This window comes from Moschus berezovskii, chromosome 11, assembly GCF_049115385.1.
Source record: "Moschus berezovskii isolate FMDL1 chromosome 11, NW_MosBer_1.0, whole genome shotgun sequence".
In the NCBI taxonomy this organism is placed as follows: Eukaryota; Metazoa; Chordata; class Mammalia; order Artiodactyla; family Moschidae; genus Moschus; species Moschus berezovskii.
This window is the reverse complement of record NC_142470.1, coordinates 46048853-46064766: the sequence shown is the minus strand read 5'-3', so window position 1 is coordinate 46064766 and position 15914 is coordinate 46048853. Positions and strand designations below refer to the sequence as shown.

The following is a 15914-nucleotide window of genomic DNA, read 5'->3' as shown; positions in this document are numbered from 1 at the left end:
CGAAATGACACAAAGACAAGACACACAAAAGACAGACAAACACACCAACTCCGGCCGGAGGAAAAAATTTTGCGCAAGCCCCCTTGCGGTTTATTTTTATACCCCTGTAGCTGGACACATACCAAAATCTAAGCAATGCAGTCTTCTACCAAATAAGGACAAAAAGCCAAGCACATTTCAAGGACGGGAGGAACAAAGGGGGAAAGTGACCACAGCATGTTTACTAAGAAGCCTGCCCAGAACTCCAGCCTCTTCCTTATTTTTAAGGAGGGCATGTTCCCTCGTATGCGAGCGGACCATTAACCTTGGATATGGTGTGCAGGCTTCCTGACAGAATATCCTGTTTGCAAGCATGCTCCGCCCAAGCAGAGAGTCCTGTTTGCAAGCACGTCCCCGCTTCCTTAACCATTTTCTCTCGTGGTCACTGCTGGGCTCCTACATTTCCCCCTTTTTTCCAAGAAGCAGTAGCAAACCGTAAGGTGGCAATAATGTGTTGTCTGTCCCTTTCTAGCTGTTGTCTTTTCCGCCAGCACCGGAAGACCAGAATAATAACACAGCATAATAGTATTATGAACAAAGCATTCCCAAAAGTAGTTCCAATTAGAGTAGATACATGCCCAAAAGAATTCAAATTATTCATTTTCTCTCGTAAATCCTTTAACAGATCGGACCCAATAATGTCAGTAGTGTTTTGCTAAGTGTAGACAAAATTTGTTGCTCTAATTTCATAATTTCCTTGGTTAGGTTTTGATGCCCTGTTAAAGACTGTTTTACCTTTTCTTAACCCTCACTCATGTTGACAGGCATAGGTGTTATACATAACTGAAAGGAGTTCCAATTACATTTTAACACACTTCTTGTGGATAAGACAGTTAATTGATCCCCAAACCAAGAAACAGTATGTTGAGGATTGAGTACATCAGTTGCAAGCTGGGTATCTAAATCTCATTGTTGTTGCCATAATAAATGAGAGTCTTCATGCCATTCCTGCACAAAGTCTGCTGTTTGGATTTCTTGATGCAAAGCAAGTCCAGCCATGGCAGCGGTTGCAGTAACTGAAGCCATTGCAAGAACTGAAGCTATGATTACTCCAAGCATGAGTCAGGATCGACAAAACAAAGTCTGTACACCAGTCACCAAATGAGATACAGCAAAAGAGTCTGACCAAGGTCTTGTCAAATTTACAGGTAGCCATACTTCGGTTCGAGTTTTAACAACCACCATTGAAAAATTAGAATTGCAGGTTTGTATTTTAAAATTTTTCCACCATGACTGATTTACACATTGTGTTAAATTACAATGATTACATGATATAGATCCCTCAGTTGCATTCCAATTCCCATACAACAATGCAAAGGGGTATTTTAAACAAGCCGTAGCAGAATAAGATTAATATGCAAGTGAACATGAAAGGGACCTGACTCACTTGTATCCAAAGTATAGTTTTTTGACCATATAGTGAGATTCCCCGAAATTGCCCACAATTTCCAAATATTCCCTTGGAAGTGGGGATACCCTAACAATTGCAACTGAGGGGGAATGAGTGCAAACTGCTGCCATTTTACGGTTTTATTACCGTTACCCATTAAAGTACCATTAATTCGATGCCATTTGAGAGTTTTATTAGACCATTTTTCCAAAATTTGGCTATGATCAGGGCTCCAGTCTACAATAACAAATCCAGAATAGTTCTTGACCTTAAAAGGCCAATGACCTTGGCAACTTTTCCATTCCAAAGATTCTAGAGAAGAAATAAAAAATTTAGAAGGGCATAATGGTATAAAGGTATCAGGATGGTGACTCATCGGCATCGTAGAGGTGTTGAATCCCCTGGTGGAAACAAGCACAGTAAAGACAGCAGGATGATAATTATTATATTGTACCCCCCAGGTATTATAAGAGTGATGATTGTGCTTTTTTATAGAGTGGCAAAAGGGATGTCCTCCAATGCACAAGGGAAGGCCCTCCACTGCAACAGTAACATTACTTATGTTATATTGATTATTATGATGATACAAATGTTCAATTCTTCCACATGCGGGTGGTGGGAAAAATGCAGTTTCATTGGTGCATACCTGTACTTCAGGTTCACCCCAAGAGACAGCTCTCACAAGAGGAGGATTAAGAACATAAGCCCAATAAGTATATTCTATCGCTTGCGCATACATTACCTGACAGGTAATCACAGCCATCATAGCCAACAGCAAATTATTAGGATTGAGAGGTTGACCAGCATTAACGAGGGTTTTTTTAGCCTCCTGTGTAAGCTTCTTCAGTTGCCCCCATGTTGGAGGGGACGCAGATCGGGTAGGGAAGGTTAAGCTCCGATGTGCAGAAAGCTCTTCAAATTTTTGCACAAAGCGGTCATCCATGATGAATCTTGATCAACTGAGTTGGTGTCCAAAACCTAAAATTATCAACAGATATGAAAGCATAACCTCTTCTTAAATATATCAGTGATGCTGGAACCCAACCTTTTTCTTTATCTTTATACCAAATGAGTGTATTCAAGATCTTCTTATCCTCTTCTTTCCTTCAAAAATGCAATTCTGCTGCTGATAGATTTTCTTTGCTCCAAATATTCAAAAAATTTAAGTAAGGTTTTATTCAAGATATCTTTTGGTTTCATAAATCTCTCCTGTTCCCCCTTTTTGATTTTTTTAATATATTTATGTAAAGTATGATTAGTTCTGTTAATGATAGCTTGTCCTTGATTATTATAGGGGATGTCAAAAGTATGAGTCATATGATATTGGGATAAAAAATGAGCTAATTTTGCCAATTGGTAAGCAGGTGTGTTATCAGTTTTTAATTCAATTGGTATTTCCATAATTGCAAAGCAAGATAATAAATGAGTAATAACAGCGTCAGCTTTTTTAGAATGTAACGCAGTAGCCCATTGGAAATGTGTGCATGTATTTATAGTGTGATGGACGCATTTTTGTTGCCCAAAAGATGAAATAAAAATTATATCCATTTGCCATATCTGATTTGTTTGTAGTCCTCTTATATTGACACCTGGTGGGGCAAATGGTAAAGTAAAAGGCTCATATATGGAACAAGAGCAAACAATATTTTGAGCTTGTTTTTGAGTAATAGCATAAGATTTTTTTAATCCTTTAGAGTTAGTATGTTGCAGATGATGTTCTTGTTTTGTTGCTTCTATAGGATAAAGTAATGCATCATTTGCAGCATTTCCGAGGGATAAGGGTCCAGGAAGGGAGGAATGAGCATGGATATGAGTAAAGAAAATTGATTTTCAATGCCGTAGAAGCAATTGCTGTACCTGATAAAACAATTTATTAATATCTGTCTTAAGAGTTATAGGCAGGGAAACTTGAGGAAGCTGTAGACAAGAGAGAACAGCATATTGAGAATCTGAAACAATGTTAACAGGAAGTTGAGGAAAATCTTGCAAAACTAAATAAATAGTCCACAACTCAGCAGGCTGTACAGAGGAGAACGAATGGGGAAGAACTTTAGAACGTTCAAAAGTCTAATATCTAGCGGTGGTTTTATTTGTATCAGTAAAAACAGTGGGTCCTTTAACTGGAATATCTGAAATCGGAGATTGAGGTATCATGGGGTTGGCTCGAAGAAAATCAATCAATTTAGATGACGGATGATGATTAGAAAATGAACCAGGAAATGAAGCAAGGGAAATCTGTCAATTTTCATTAAATTGTAAACATAAAGATATCTGAGCATTTGTTACTTGAGTAACAATTTGGTGTGGGTTTTTTTTTTTATAATTGTAGAATATGATTGTGACCTTTTTGTATAAGAAAGGCTAATTTATCTATATATAGTTAATTTTTTAGAAAAGCTATTAGGTAAAAAAACCCATTTTATTAATCTTTTTTCTTGAGCAGTCGCATCAGATGGAGAATGAGGGGTATGAAATATTATGAATGAAATACGTTGAGACGCAGAAATATATGTTAAAAAACCATCATTTAATCTTTGTTCAACAAATTGAAGCTCTTGCAAAGCCAAGGGGGTTAAGATTCGGGGACTATCTAAAGTTGTGTCTCCTTTTAAAGTAGAAAATAAGTGTCATAATTGATAAGTAGGAATTCCAAGTACCAGGCGAAGCCAATTAATATCTCCTAATAATTTTTGGAAGTCATTTAAAGTTTTTAAATGGTCTCTTCTAATTTGTAATTTTTGAGGCCGGATTCAGTATTGTTTTAATATGGTCCCTAAATAAGAAATGGGAAAATCTTTTTGAATTTTTTCTGGCGTTATATGCAAGTTATTTTGTTTTAAAGCCTCCTGTATTTTTAAGAAGAGTTTATCACGTTCAGCGGTATAGGGAGCTGCCAATAAGAGATCATCCATGTAATGATAGAGAGTATAATTAGGATATTTTTGACGGATAGATTGTAAGGATCGAGCTACAAACTCTTGACATAAGGTAGGACTATTTATCATTCCCTGTGGCAAGACTGTCCAATGGTAGCGCTTAACGGGCTGAGTGTGATTAAGAACAGGAACGGTGAAAGCAAATTTATCTCTATCTTGTAATTGTAAGGGAATAGTAAAAAAACAATCTTTAAGATCTAATACCATTGAAGACCAATTTTGAGGAATAAGAGCGGGAGAAGGAAGGCCCAATTGTAAAGCTCCCATGGGTTTAATACATTTATTAATTTCTCTTAAATCAGTCAACATTTTTCATTTTCCAGATTTTTTTCTTATAATAAATATAGGAGAATTTCAAGGGGAAGTAGAAGGCTCTATATGGCCAAGTTGAAGTTGTTCCGTTATTAATTGCTCTAAGGCCTTGAGCTTCATTTTTGGTAATGGCCATTGCTCAACCCATTTAGGAGTATTAATTATCCATTTTAATGGGAGTGCTCGAGGAATTTGAGCAGTGGCTATTAGTTTTCCGACAGAATGGTTACAGAGGCTCCCATGGGAGAGAGAAGATCTCTTCCCCATATATTAATAGGTATACTAACAATATAAAAAGTGACAAAAACTGTTTTTCCATTATGGAACTGGCATTGTAAAGGATGAGTACTTTTCCAAACATCTGCAATGGAGTCTAATCCTGTCAGCTTTAGAGGACTCTTTTTTTTTTGTTTGCGCTCCAGTCTTGGGGCCATTGTTGGGAGAATATGACTGAAACATCTGCCCCGGTGCCTATTAACCCTTTAAAGTTCCTTCCTTGTATAGTTAAGGAAAGAACAGGGTGAGAATCCTTGATGAGTATCTCCCAAAATATATGTTGCCCAGTACTTTCAAAACCTCCTGACCTTTTATTAGGAAGAGCAGAAAATGGAAGATAAGATAAAAGAAGTATTTGTGCTATACGTTCTTTAGCCAATAGTAAAATTGTAACAGAAGTAGAGACCATAATTAAAATTTTTCCAACAAAATCAGAGTCTATTTGGTCTTCCCTACAGAATTTAACATAGCTAATACAAAAGGGGATTGGGGACCATATTGAGCGACAGCAGCTTTAATATCCTTGAAAAATTTATATTCAAAAGGCGAATGTTGAACATTAATTATATTGTTGGGAGCTGCTTGCCTTGAATTGGAAATAACTGTGGAGGATCTGTAAAACCACCAGAAGGCGCAGGGATTCTGTTCTGTTCAGTCGCTCAGTCGTGTCCGACTCTTTGCGACCCGGTGGACTGTAGCGTACCAGGCTTCTCCATCCATGGGATTCTCCAGGCAAGAATACTGGAGTGGGTTACTATTTCCTTCTCCAGGGGATCTTCCCGACCCAGGGATCGAACCCGGGTCTCCCGCCTTGGAGGCAGACGCCTTAACCTCTGAGCCACCAGGGAAGCCCATCATCATCATAAAACATGGACACGGGAAAGGAGAAGGAGCGCCTCTCCCTGCCTACATCTGGAGCCCCATGCGATACCTGAAAAAGAGAAGCTTAGGGAGGGGCCGTAGGAGTAGGAACCCTCTTTGTTCCTTCGTTCTGTGTTTTCCACCATTGTTGAAAAAGTCGGGTCACTTTATTAACCTCGTTATTCCCCTCGGACGAGGAGGAGGAATCACTAGAATTATCAGATTTAGTGTCCGATTACCCCATCCCTGGAATGCAAAGTGGCGGCCGCGGAAACGTCATTTAAAGCGATAGCATTTAATTCCTTTTGTTTCTCAATAGGGACTTCCTCATAAATTACCTCAGGTTTTATAGATTTAGTTTTACTATCTGTAGAAAGCAATGCAAGTGCTTGAGTGATCGCACTACATAGAGTCCACAATTTCAAAGGAATTATGTTACCTTCTGATGTTGTAATTCCTTCAGTATTAGTGTCCATTCCTTTAAGTTTCATTGTACTTTAGGTTGGCATTTAAACCAATAATAATGCTGCTCCATAAGGCGAAATAACTCCGATAAATGGCGACTAGATGCCTTTACCCCATGGAATGGAGAAGTCCTTTGACTAACTCCATGTATTGTGCCTTTGCTGATGGGGAATTCCCCATAATTTTCCCGAAAGTTCCCCTGCCTTGGACCTATACAATCCCCGAGGGGTACTTACCCTTTCGATTTCACTCGTGCCCCACGTTGGGCGCCAGATGTTGCGAGCGAAATGACACAAAGACAAGACACACAAAAGACAGACAAACACACCAACTCCAGCCGGAGGAAAAAATTCTGCGCAAGCCCCCTTGCGGTTTATTTTTTTACCCCGGTAGCTGGACACATACCAAAATCTAAGCAATGTATTCTAATACCAGATAAGGGCAAAAAGCCAAGCACATTTCAAGGATGGGAGGAACAAAGGGGGAAAGTGACCACAGCATGTTTACTAAGAAGCCTGCCCATAACTCCAGCCTCTTCCTTATTTTTAAGGAGGGCATATTCCCTCGTATGCGAGCAGACCATTAACCTTGGATATTGTGTGCAGGCTTCCTGACAGAACATCCTATTTACAAGCATGCTCTGCCCAAGCAGAGAGAGTCCTGTTTGCAGGCACGTCCCCGCTTCCTTAACCATTCTCTCTCGTGGTCACTGCCGGGCTCCTACAAAATAGTATTTTATTTTACTTGGTTTGTCCCAATGAATTTACTTGGGTAAAGTATTTTTAGAAAAACATGTGGATGAAATATTAGTCATTTAAATTAGATCATGTCTATATTCTGCATCTACTATATTTGAATAATTTATAGAGCTTTATTGTTAATGTAACCACTCCATGTAATCTAAAGCAGGTGACATTTTTGTTCTTTTAAAGGTGCTAAAACTAAATTTTATTGATTTAAGATAAATTTTACTTAATCTTTCCTGTTTGGCAGGCAACCAGATAAACTGGTGGTAGTTTGGACAAGAAGAAGCCGAAGGAAGTCTTCCAAGGTTTGTCTGTTTTCTAAATTTCTTACCCAAATATTGAATTTAACTTTTGGTCAAATTATTAAGCTTCTCTGGCACCAGTGAAGAATATTTTAAAATATTTTTTGACATTTTGGGTTATTCTTATAATCTGTTTTACTAAAATGATTGATTAGGTACTGTATGTAATCTTGGTATTATAGTTCTAAACAGGAGCCAGATACCTGAGTTTTGATTTTGGATTTGGTGGCCTTAAATAACATAATAGTTATTTAACTTCTCTGTGCTAGAATATCATGAACTAATGAGTAAATAAAGATCACTTCAAAATTATATCTAGAATTACTTTATTTAGCTTCTAAGAAGATGGAGTTAGGGCACATATATTTAATGATGAGTTATCTGAGTCCATTTGCTAAGTTATAGAAGAGAAGGAGTTGGATTTTTCAGAGGTTTTAATCTTTTGTTCTTATGGCTTTGTGGAGCAGTGGGCCAGAATTTTTAAATGTTCAATAATAATTTTAGATATTTTTAAAATTCCAGTCTACAGACAAGATTGAGCATGTGTTTATAGGCAAACAATAATTACAAGCATGTTTATTCAATGTTGGTTTCTATGTAAGTAGATTTATGTAAGGAAAAAATTCATTTATTTTACCTGAAATTAAATTTTAATTAAATTTCAGAATTAAAAAATTTGTGAATACTGGTAGCGAATTTTTTTCTTTGATGAATATTATTCCGGCATGTGAATATATTGCAGTTTGATTTTATATCTGTTGATGAAAGTATGGCTTGTTTCCAGTGAGTATTCTGAATATTCATATTGTGACTAAATTTCTTTTAAACATTACTATACAAGTATTTTGGGGGACAAATATTTTCTCTTGCACAAATAACTAGGAGTAGAATCACTGGGCAATAGGGTAGGTACATTTTTAACTTTGAGCATACTCCCCCAGCAACAGAGGAAAGGTCCAGTTGCTTCACCTAGTGAATAGCATCTTCTCCAAAGCATACATATTTAGTTTGGAGACAGGGTATTTTGGATCTGTAATATTTTCTTATCTATTTACGTATGAGAAAGGATTTTGAAAATAGACTTAGGGTCTTCTATCAGTTTTTCTGAGTGGGTCTTAAGCTTTTATGGAAAGGAACAATATTAGGTCATCCAGTAAGTATGATAGTAGAATCTGACTATAACTATAAACATTAGACCCTAAATGTTTTTAGCTGTCAACAGAAAGTGATTTCCCTCTTATAGTAACTAGATACTAATTGTTTTCTTAAAACGTTATAAAACATAATGAAATGCTTTAGATTAAAAGTCAGTTCAGAATATTCATAGTTGAAATTAAGTATACTTTTAATTTAATTGCATTTTCAAAGTCAGATAACTTTTAGGTCCAGATTCTTTTTTACATCATATTAAATATTGATTGAATCTAAATGGTGAAATGCAAACATATGAGGTACAGGTTGACTTTTCTCAGAATACAGTATTTTCCAGAAGGAACTATTTCTTTTTGGACTTATTTTCCAGTTGTGATGCTCCTAATATTTCAGATCCCTTCTGGATATTTTAGAATCATTGTATATTTCTCTTGAAACATTATAGATGTACTTTTGAAAAGTTATGAGAATTCACAATGTATTAAGCTTATTATTGTTGTTATTTAGTCACTCTCTTGATGTCCACCTCTTTGGGACCCCATGTATTATAGCCCCACAGGTTCCTCTGTCCTTAGGATTTCCCAGGCAAGAGTACTAGAGTAGTTTACCATTTCCTTCTCCAGGGGATCTTCCTGACCCAGGGGTCGAACTGGAGTCTCCTGCATTGCAGGTGGATTCTTTACCACTGAGCCATCAGGGAAGCCCATATGCTATAATAAGCTTACAGGATTCCCTTATGGCTCAGAGGTAAAGAATCCGCCTGAAATTTACATAATATATATTCATGTATGTGTGAAATGCTGTTTTATACATTGTATACAACAACTGAATACGGATGTAAAAACCAGTTCCAGAAGCTATAAAAGAAATGATTATGATATTATGTGAAAATTAAATTACTTTTTAAAAAAACTTTGAGGAGCTTGAGATCCATGGCATTTTGGAATTCTTAAAAAAAAAAAAAAAAAAAAAAGCTAGCTTCCCCAGCTATTGTTTTTTAAAATTAACTATCAGTTATATTAAATCCAAAGAGTAGAACCATTGTTTTCATCTGAAACACTCTTCTCTTTCTGACATTTTTCCTTTGAAATACACATTATTTGCTGCTAAGTCCCATTGAAATCACTAACAGGGAAAATAGATCTCTACAACCATTGGGCAGAAAATAGTCTGGTTTTTACTTTTAGGTTTGTTTCTGGAAAGAGTTTGAACTACTGTTTCTCTTTGGTCTTGTGTATAACTTACTGTTTATCTTGCTTGTTTCTGAATATATCTTCCTTTAAAAAATTATTTTATTGAATTATGGTTGGTTATCTACCTTTTTTATATTGGTGGATTGAAACTTATATGATACCCAGATAACAGATTAGACAGTAAAATGATAAGGCACTTTGCCTTATTTGATTTAAAGTTTAGTTCTGAGTGTTTTGCTCACTTTCTTTGGATACATGTCTATTTTTGTAATTAAATATAAAAAGAAACCCTTGCAGAATCATTTTTTATTGAGAAAATAATTACAAAATAGTTACCATGAGTAATATCACAATAGGCAGTTTTCCTACCTCTTATCTTCAAGTCATGACATTTATAGCAAAGATATTTTCAGGCAGCAGTTGAATTGTATATGCTTAAATAAATTATTTTTCAGTATAGTGTTGGACAAAGGAAGCAGGAAAATTGTAATAGATAAGAAAAGTTATGGCAGAGTAGTCTGTTGCCTTAAACCTAGTTTTCAAACTAGGAATTTAAAGTCACAAAGAGATGGGAGAATTCCAAAGGGAAAGAAGAGCTTGAAAGTCCTCACTGGCTTTTGGATGGCATTACCACTTCTACTTCCTTGCTATAAACTGTGTTTTTGTTGTTGTTGTTTTAAACTTTTTATTTTGTATTGAAGTATGGCTGATTAACAATGTTATGATAGTTTCAAGTGGACAGCAAAGGGACTCAGTCATACATATACATGTATCCATTCTCTCCCAAACTCCCCTCCCATCAAGACTGCCATGTAACATTGAACAGAGTTCCCTGTGCTATATATATTAAGTTCTTGTTGGCTCTCCATTTTTAGTATAGCAGTGTGCACCTGTATAGCCTTTAACAATATGCTGTGGTATCATGAAGGGATGGATGTTGTGGTAGATCTTTGACTAAGACCATGATGTGGACAGCTCTAAGACAGCTTTACATGTGATATCCTAACGTATGGGTAGTCGAAGTTTTATAAATTGAAAATCATCAATTTAAAAACTAAATGATAGTTATATTTATTCAGTGAAAAATTTCAGAAGTAACAAGTGAATATTTAGTTCCATATTAGGTTTTTTAGTTCCATATCTGTATTTAGTTCTATATTAGGTTCAGGTCTTTTATATAAGGTATGATATGAAATAATTTGAAAATAAGACATCTTATAGAGTCAGTACTCAAAATTGAAAAATGCTACCTTTTCCCTGGGTCTGCCTTTGCTAAAGGATCTCTGATATGATTAAAAGGTGAAATAATTTATATGAGTGGAAGTGAATAAGGGTTCATGCTTTCTGCCATTAATTGTACTAGGATGATGGCAAGTGATTAAATAACCTGCTTTTCTGGGCTATATTAAGGAGCTCAATAGCTGTATGTGTTTTATACTGAATTATTTTCTAGGGAAATCCTTTCTATTACTCTGATTAAAAACTGATCAGGATTCCTGTAGTGCTGATGATTGCCAACATGAGGTTCTTTTTAAAAATAAAGTTCCTAAGAACCTAAATTACTGTCTCCATGGATCTGTGCAATTAGGTGTTTAGTACCACAGCTATTTTTAGTTGCCTGTATTAGACTTTTCATTCTTTTTCTAATATATAATAATTAGCTGACATTATGAAGTTGACATCGTCAGGTACTATAAGCTGGACTAATTGATATTGTTACTGTGTCCTAACATAGCTAGTTTGTACAGCCACTAAAAAGACCATCAGAAAGCCAGAGCTCTGACTTAGGTGGTCCTTTTCTCTCACTAGGGAGAGTTGCTGGATAGAAAGGCGACATACCAGCAACTTGGGAACTAGCACCCTTCTATCTCTTTTTATTTAAAAAAAGAAAAAAGATTTTAGTTTGTTAAGCAGATAGTAGTTTTGTTTGTTCAGCAGTCTAATTACCATTTCCTGATCCTAGACTGAGAATTGAAAGAGGTCATTTAGAGGACCAGCATTAGGTAATTACTTAATATCACTGTTTTCTAATTCTGCCCAGTTGTTTGTTGGTCTCCACATTCCCTGCTTTTCACACTTTGATCTTTGTCTCATGCATATAAATGTTAAGACCTTAGGGATTGAAGACTATCTTCTTGACTACTGTGTGAATCAAAGATAGAGCTGGCTGTGATGTTGGTTGGCTGAAGAACCCTGAACTTGAAAATCATAGAGCTGGTTCTCCTAGCAAGCCATTTACTCTTTATTGCTTCAGTTTAATTATCTGTACCTGATTAGATCTCCTAAGGATATTTTCAGGTCTTAAATTCTTTGATGGTACTTTTTAAAATTCAGAATTGTTCAAATACTATCTTTTCTATTGTCGTTAATAAGAAAAATTAAATTATTATAGTATTTTTCAATGTATGGGGAGACTATGAAAATATAATTATGGGAAGTTTGAAGGGACTAGAGAAATAGCTTCATCTATCAGAGTACATGAGAATTACAGTTGTCACAAATCTTCAGAATTAAGTATGTAGACTATGTAGAGAGGAGTTCTAATTAGAGATTATCTAAGATGGCAGCAATTTACTTTTCAAAATTCAGATTGTTTACTCTGTGGAGTTGTGTTCTCAGACTGTCAACAGGCATAGAAATAAGGCAGGGGAATAGAAGAATCTCTGGAGACGTTTTTTAATCAACAAACTCCGTTCTTTACCATTGGCTGTGGTGTGCTAAGACTCTATTTTTTATTGAAGTATAGTTGACTTACAGTATTCTGCTGGTGTTTTAAACAACAAGATATGATAAGATTTATATGGATGTAAGTTTCTGTGATCTTGATCACTTCTCAGTTCCACTTCCTGGATTCAGATCCAATTTCTGCCTCTTACTTGCTGTGCTTTAGCATCAGTCCTTCCAATGAACACCCAGGATTGATCTCCTTTAGAATGGACTGGTTGGATCTCCTTGCAGTACAAGGGACTCTCAAGAGTCTTCTCCAACACCACAGTTCAAAAGCATCGATTCTTCGGCGATCAGCTTTCTTCACAGTAGCTGAAACTGCAATACTTTGGCCACCTCATGCGACGAGTTGACTCACTGGAAAAGACTGATGCTGGGAAAGGTTGGGGGCGGGAGGAGAAGGGGACGACAGAGAATGAGATGGCTGGATGGCATCACCAACTCTGTGGACGTGAGTTTGAGTGAGCTCCGGGAGTTGGTGATGGACAGGGAGGCCTGGCGTGCTGTGATTCATGGGGTCGCGGAGAGTCGGACACGACTGAGCGACTGAACTGAACTGAACTTGCTGTGCGGTATTGGTCAAGTCTGTGTCTCAGTGTCCTCAGTCTCAGTGTCCTCTCAGATGTGTTAAATCTGCTCCCTGACATGCGTCTGCACTTCAAATACTCTAACTTCTTTTCTATTATTACGGAAGAATGATCTGTGCTCTCAGCACAAGCCAGTCTGTCTCCTTTCATACTGTTAAAGACATTACTCTAGCAATTATTTCTCTTCTGCATCATTAAAATTTCCCTTTCAACTGAGTGTTTCCCATCACCCTAAAAATATTTGTTTGTCTTAAAAAATTCTGGTCTGACAATATTTCTCATACTAGCACTAACCTATTTCTTTCTTTCTCTTTCAGCAGAATAGCCCAGAGAAGTTGAATGTGCTTGCTAGCTTCAGTGTCTTTCTTCCTATTCTTTCTTGAACCCATGCTGATCGAGTCAGGTGTTTACCTTCACCACTCCACTGAAACGGCTCTTGTGAAGTCAGTGATGGCTTTGGCTTTGTTAAATCCAGGGGTCATTTTCCAGACCTCATCCTCTTGACCTGTCACCAAGATTTGGCACAGATAATTGTTCGTGTCTCCTTAAAACATTTTCTCCACTAGACTTTCATAATAACCACTTGCCTCTGGTTTTCCTTCTACTTACTGACCTTTCTTTACTCCTCATTTCCTGGACCTGTTATTGATGTGCTCCAAAGTTCAGTTCTTGAACCTTTATTTTCTCCCTCTCTCTCTGTTTCCCTTCCTCCCTCCTGTCACTCCCTTGGGATTACATCCACCCTTAAGCTTTAAGGATCACCTGTAAGCTGATGATTCCCAAATTTATAACTCTGGGCAGTTATATCCAGCTGCCTAGTTAAACGGCTACACTTGAATATCTAATAGGCACCTTAGATTTAATGTGTATAAAATCAAGTTCCTAATCTGATTTTCCAAACCTGATCCTTCTGCAGTTTTATCTCGTATCTGTTAATAGCAATTCCTATTTTGTACTTGCTTCATTCCTTGGATGGAGGAGCCTGGTAGGCTACAGTCCAGGGGTCGCAAAGAGTTGGACATGACTTAGCGACTTCACTTTCCTTTCCTTTCTAAGGGCAAAAGTCATACAGTCATCCTTGGCTACTTTCTTTCATACAGTCAGACAACATCTTATTGATTCTGTCTTGAAAATGAAAAGAAAAATATGGAGTCTGATCACTTCATTCCACTTTCATGCCACCCTACGCCACGTCACCGTCAGCTCTCCTTGGGGTCATTGCACGGCTTCTTTATTGTCTCCCTGGTTCCTCTCTTACACCTGGTTGTTGTGGTTCGGTCACTCAGTCGTGTCCAGCTCTTTGCAGCCCCATGGACTGCAGCCTGCGAGGCTTCCCTGTCCTTCACTGTTTTCTCCTGGAGTTTGCTCAAACATCTGGAGTCTATTCTAAATAGATTTGCAAGAGCTAAAAAAAAAAAAACGTAACTTGGATCATCACTCTTCTGTTAAAATCCTCCAGTGGCTTCTCATCTCTCTCAAATTACAAGCCAGAATCTTTGGATGGCCTGCCAGAACCTTGTGTGACTGGGCCCTCCATGATTTCCCTAGTCTTGTCTTCTACTGCTCTTCTCGTTAACCGCTCTGCCCCAGCCACATTGGCCTTGTTGTTATCTAACTGCCTCAGCACCTTTCCAGTTGCTGGTCCATCTACCTAGAAAACTCTTCCCTTGTTTAAATGATCTGATTCACCTCCTGTGGTCTGCTCTTGTCACCTTCTCAAGGCTACTTTTCTCTGATTTGTTGCTGTTTAATTGCTCAGGCTGTGTCCAACTCTTTGCAATCCCATGGACTGCAGCATGCTAGGCTTCTGTGTACCTCATTGTCTCCTGGAGTTTGCTCAGGGTCATGGAGTCGATGATGCCATCCAATATCTCATCCTCTGTCACCCCCTTCTCCGTCTGCTCTCAATCTTTCTCAGCATTGAGGTCTTTTCCAATGAGTCGGTATTCGCACAGGTGGCCAAAGTATTAGAGCTTCAGCATCAGTTCTTCCAATAAATATTCAGGGTTGATTTCCTTTAAGATTGACTAGTTTGATCTCCTTGCTGTCCAAGGGACTTTCAAGAGTATTCTTCAGCACCACAGTTTGAAGGCATCAATTCTTCGGCGCTCAGCCTTTTTTTATTGTCCAGCTCTCATATCTGTACGTGACTACTGGAAAAACCATACCTTTGACTAAGTGGACCTCTGTAGGCAAAGTAATATCTCTGCTTTATAAAACTGTCTAGGTTTATCATTGCTTTTCTTTTAAGCAACAAGTATCTTTTAATTTCATGGCTGAAGTCACTGTCCACAGTGATTTTGGAGTCCAAGAAAATAAAGTCTGTCACTTTTCCATTGTTTCCCCACCTATTTGAATTTGCCTTTAAGTTCTGAGATCACAAAATAATTTTAAAAATATTTCTCCTGAAAAGATTTTTCTTAAATTTGAAATAGCTTTTGAAAATATGATACATCTCATTTTTCTATCTTCGTGTGTTGTGTGTATGCTGCTGCTGCTGCTGTGTCACTTCAGTCGTGTCCGACTCTGTGTGACCCCATAGACAGAAGCCCACCAGTGTCCCCCGTCCCTGGGATTCTCCAGGCAAGAACACTGGAGTGGGTTGCCATTTCCTTCTCCAATGTGTGAAAGTGAAAAGTGAAAGTGAAGTCACTCAGTCGTGTCTGACCCTTAGCGACCCCACGGACTGCAGCCTACCAGGCTCCTCCATCCATGGGATTTTCTAGGCAAGAGTACTGGAGTGGCTTGCCATTGCCTTCTCCGGTGTGTGTGTATAGGAGAGGGTAAATGTTTGTTTACAGATAGTAATCTATAGCTTACATGTGATATAACTGTCATGAGTAAGTGTTAGTTGCTCAGTTTTGTCCAACTATTTGCAACCCTATGTACTGTAGCCTGCCAGGCTCTTCTATCCATGGAATTCTCCAG

At 37.6% G+C, this 15914-nt stretch overlaps 2 protein-coding genes across 13 annotated transcripts in view; one reads left to right on the top strand and one right to left on the bottom strand.

The window, feature by feature from the left end:
• EHBP1 (EH domain binding protein 1) overlaps positions 1-15914 on the top strand; it is a 385114-nt gene that overhangs the window by 78880 nt on the left and 290320 nt on the right. For 11 of the 12 annotated variants that reach the window (XM_055400514.2, XM_055400515.2, XM_055400509.2 and 8 more), the window contains one exon: positions 7273-7330. The exons of the other annotated variant lie outside the window; for it this stretch is intronic. In XM_055400514.2, coding sequence (XP_055256489.1) covers positions 7273-7330 — 58 coding nt within the window. The remainder of the gene's footprint in view (positions 1-7272; positions 7331-15914) is intronic. 12 annotated transcript variants of the gene reach the window in all.
• Positions 85-6632, bottom strand: LOC148776134 (endogenous retrovirus group K member 25 Env polyprotein-like). The gene is made up of 2 exons (XM_088841321.1): positions 6516-6632; positions 85-2407 (listed from the first exon to the last, which is right to left on the bottom strand). The coding sequence occupies exon 2, from the start codon at positions 2370-2372 to the stop codon at positions 1365-1367; it is 1008 nt and encodes a 335-aa protein (XP_088697447.1). The 5' UTR covers positions 2373-2407; positions 6516-6632; the 3' UTR covers positions 85-1364.

Coding starts and splice junctions, on each gene's coding strand:
- LOC148776134 (XM_088841321.1), bottom strand. CDS start 2,372: ATGGATGACCGCTTTGTGCAAAAATTTGAAGAGCTTTCTGCACATCGG.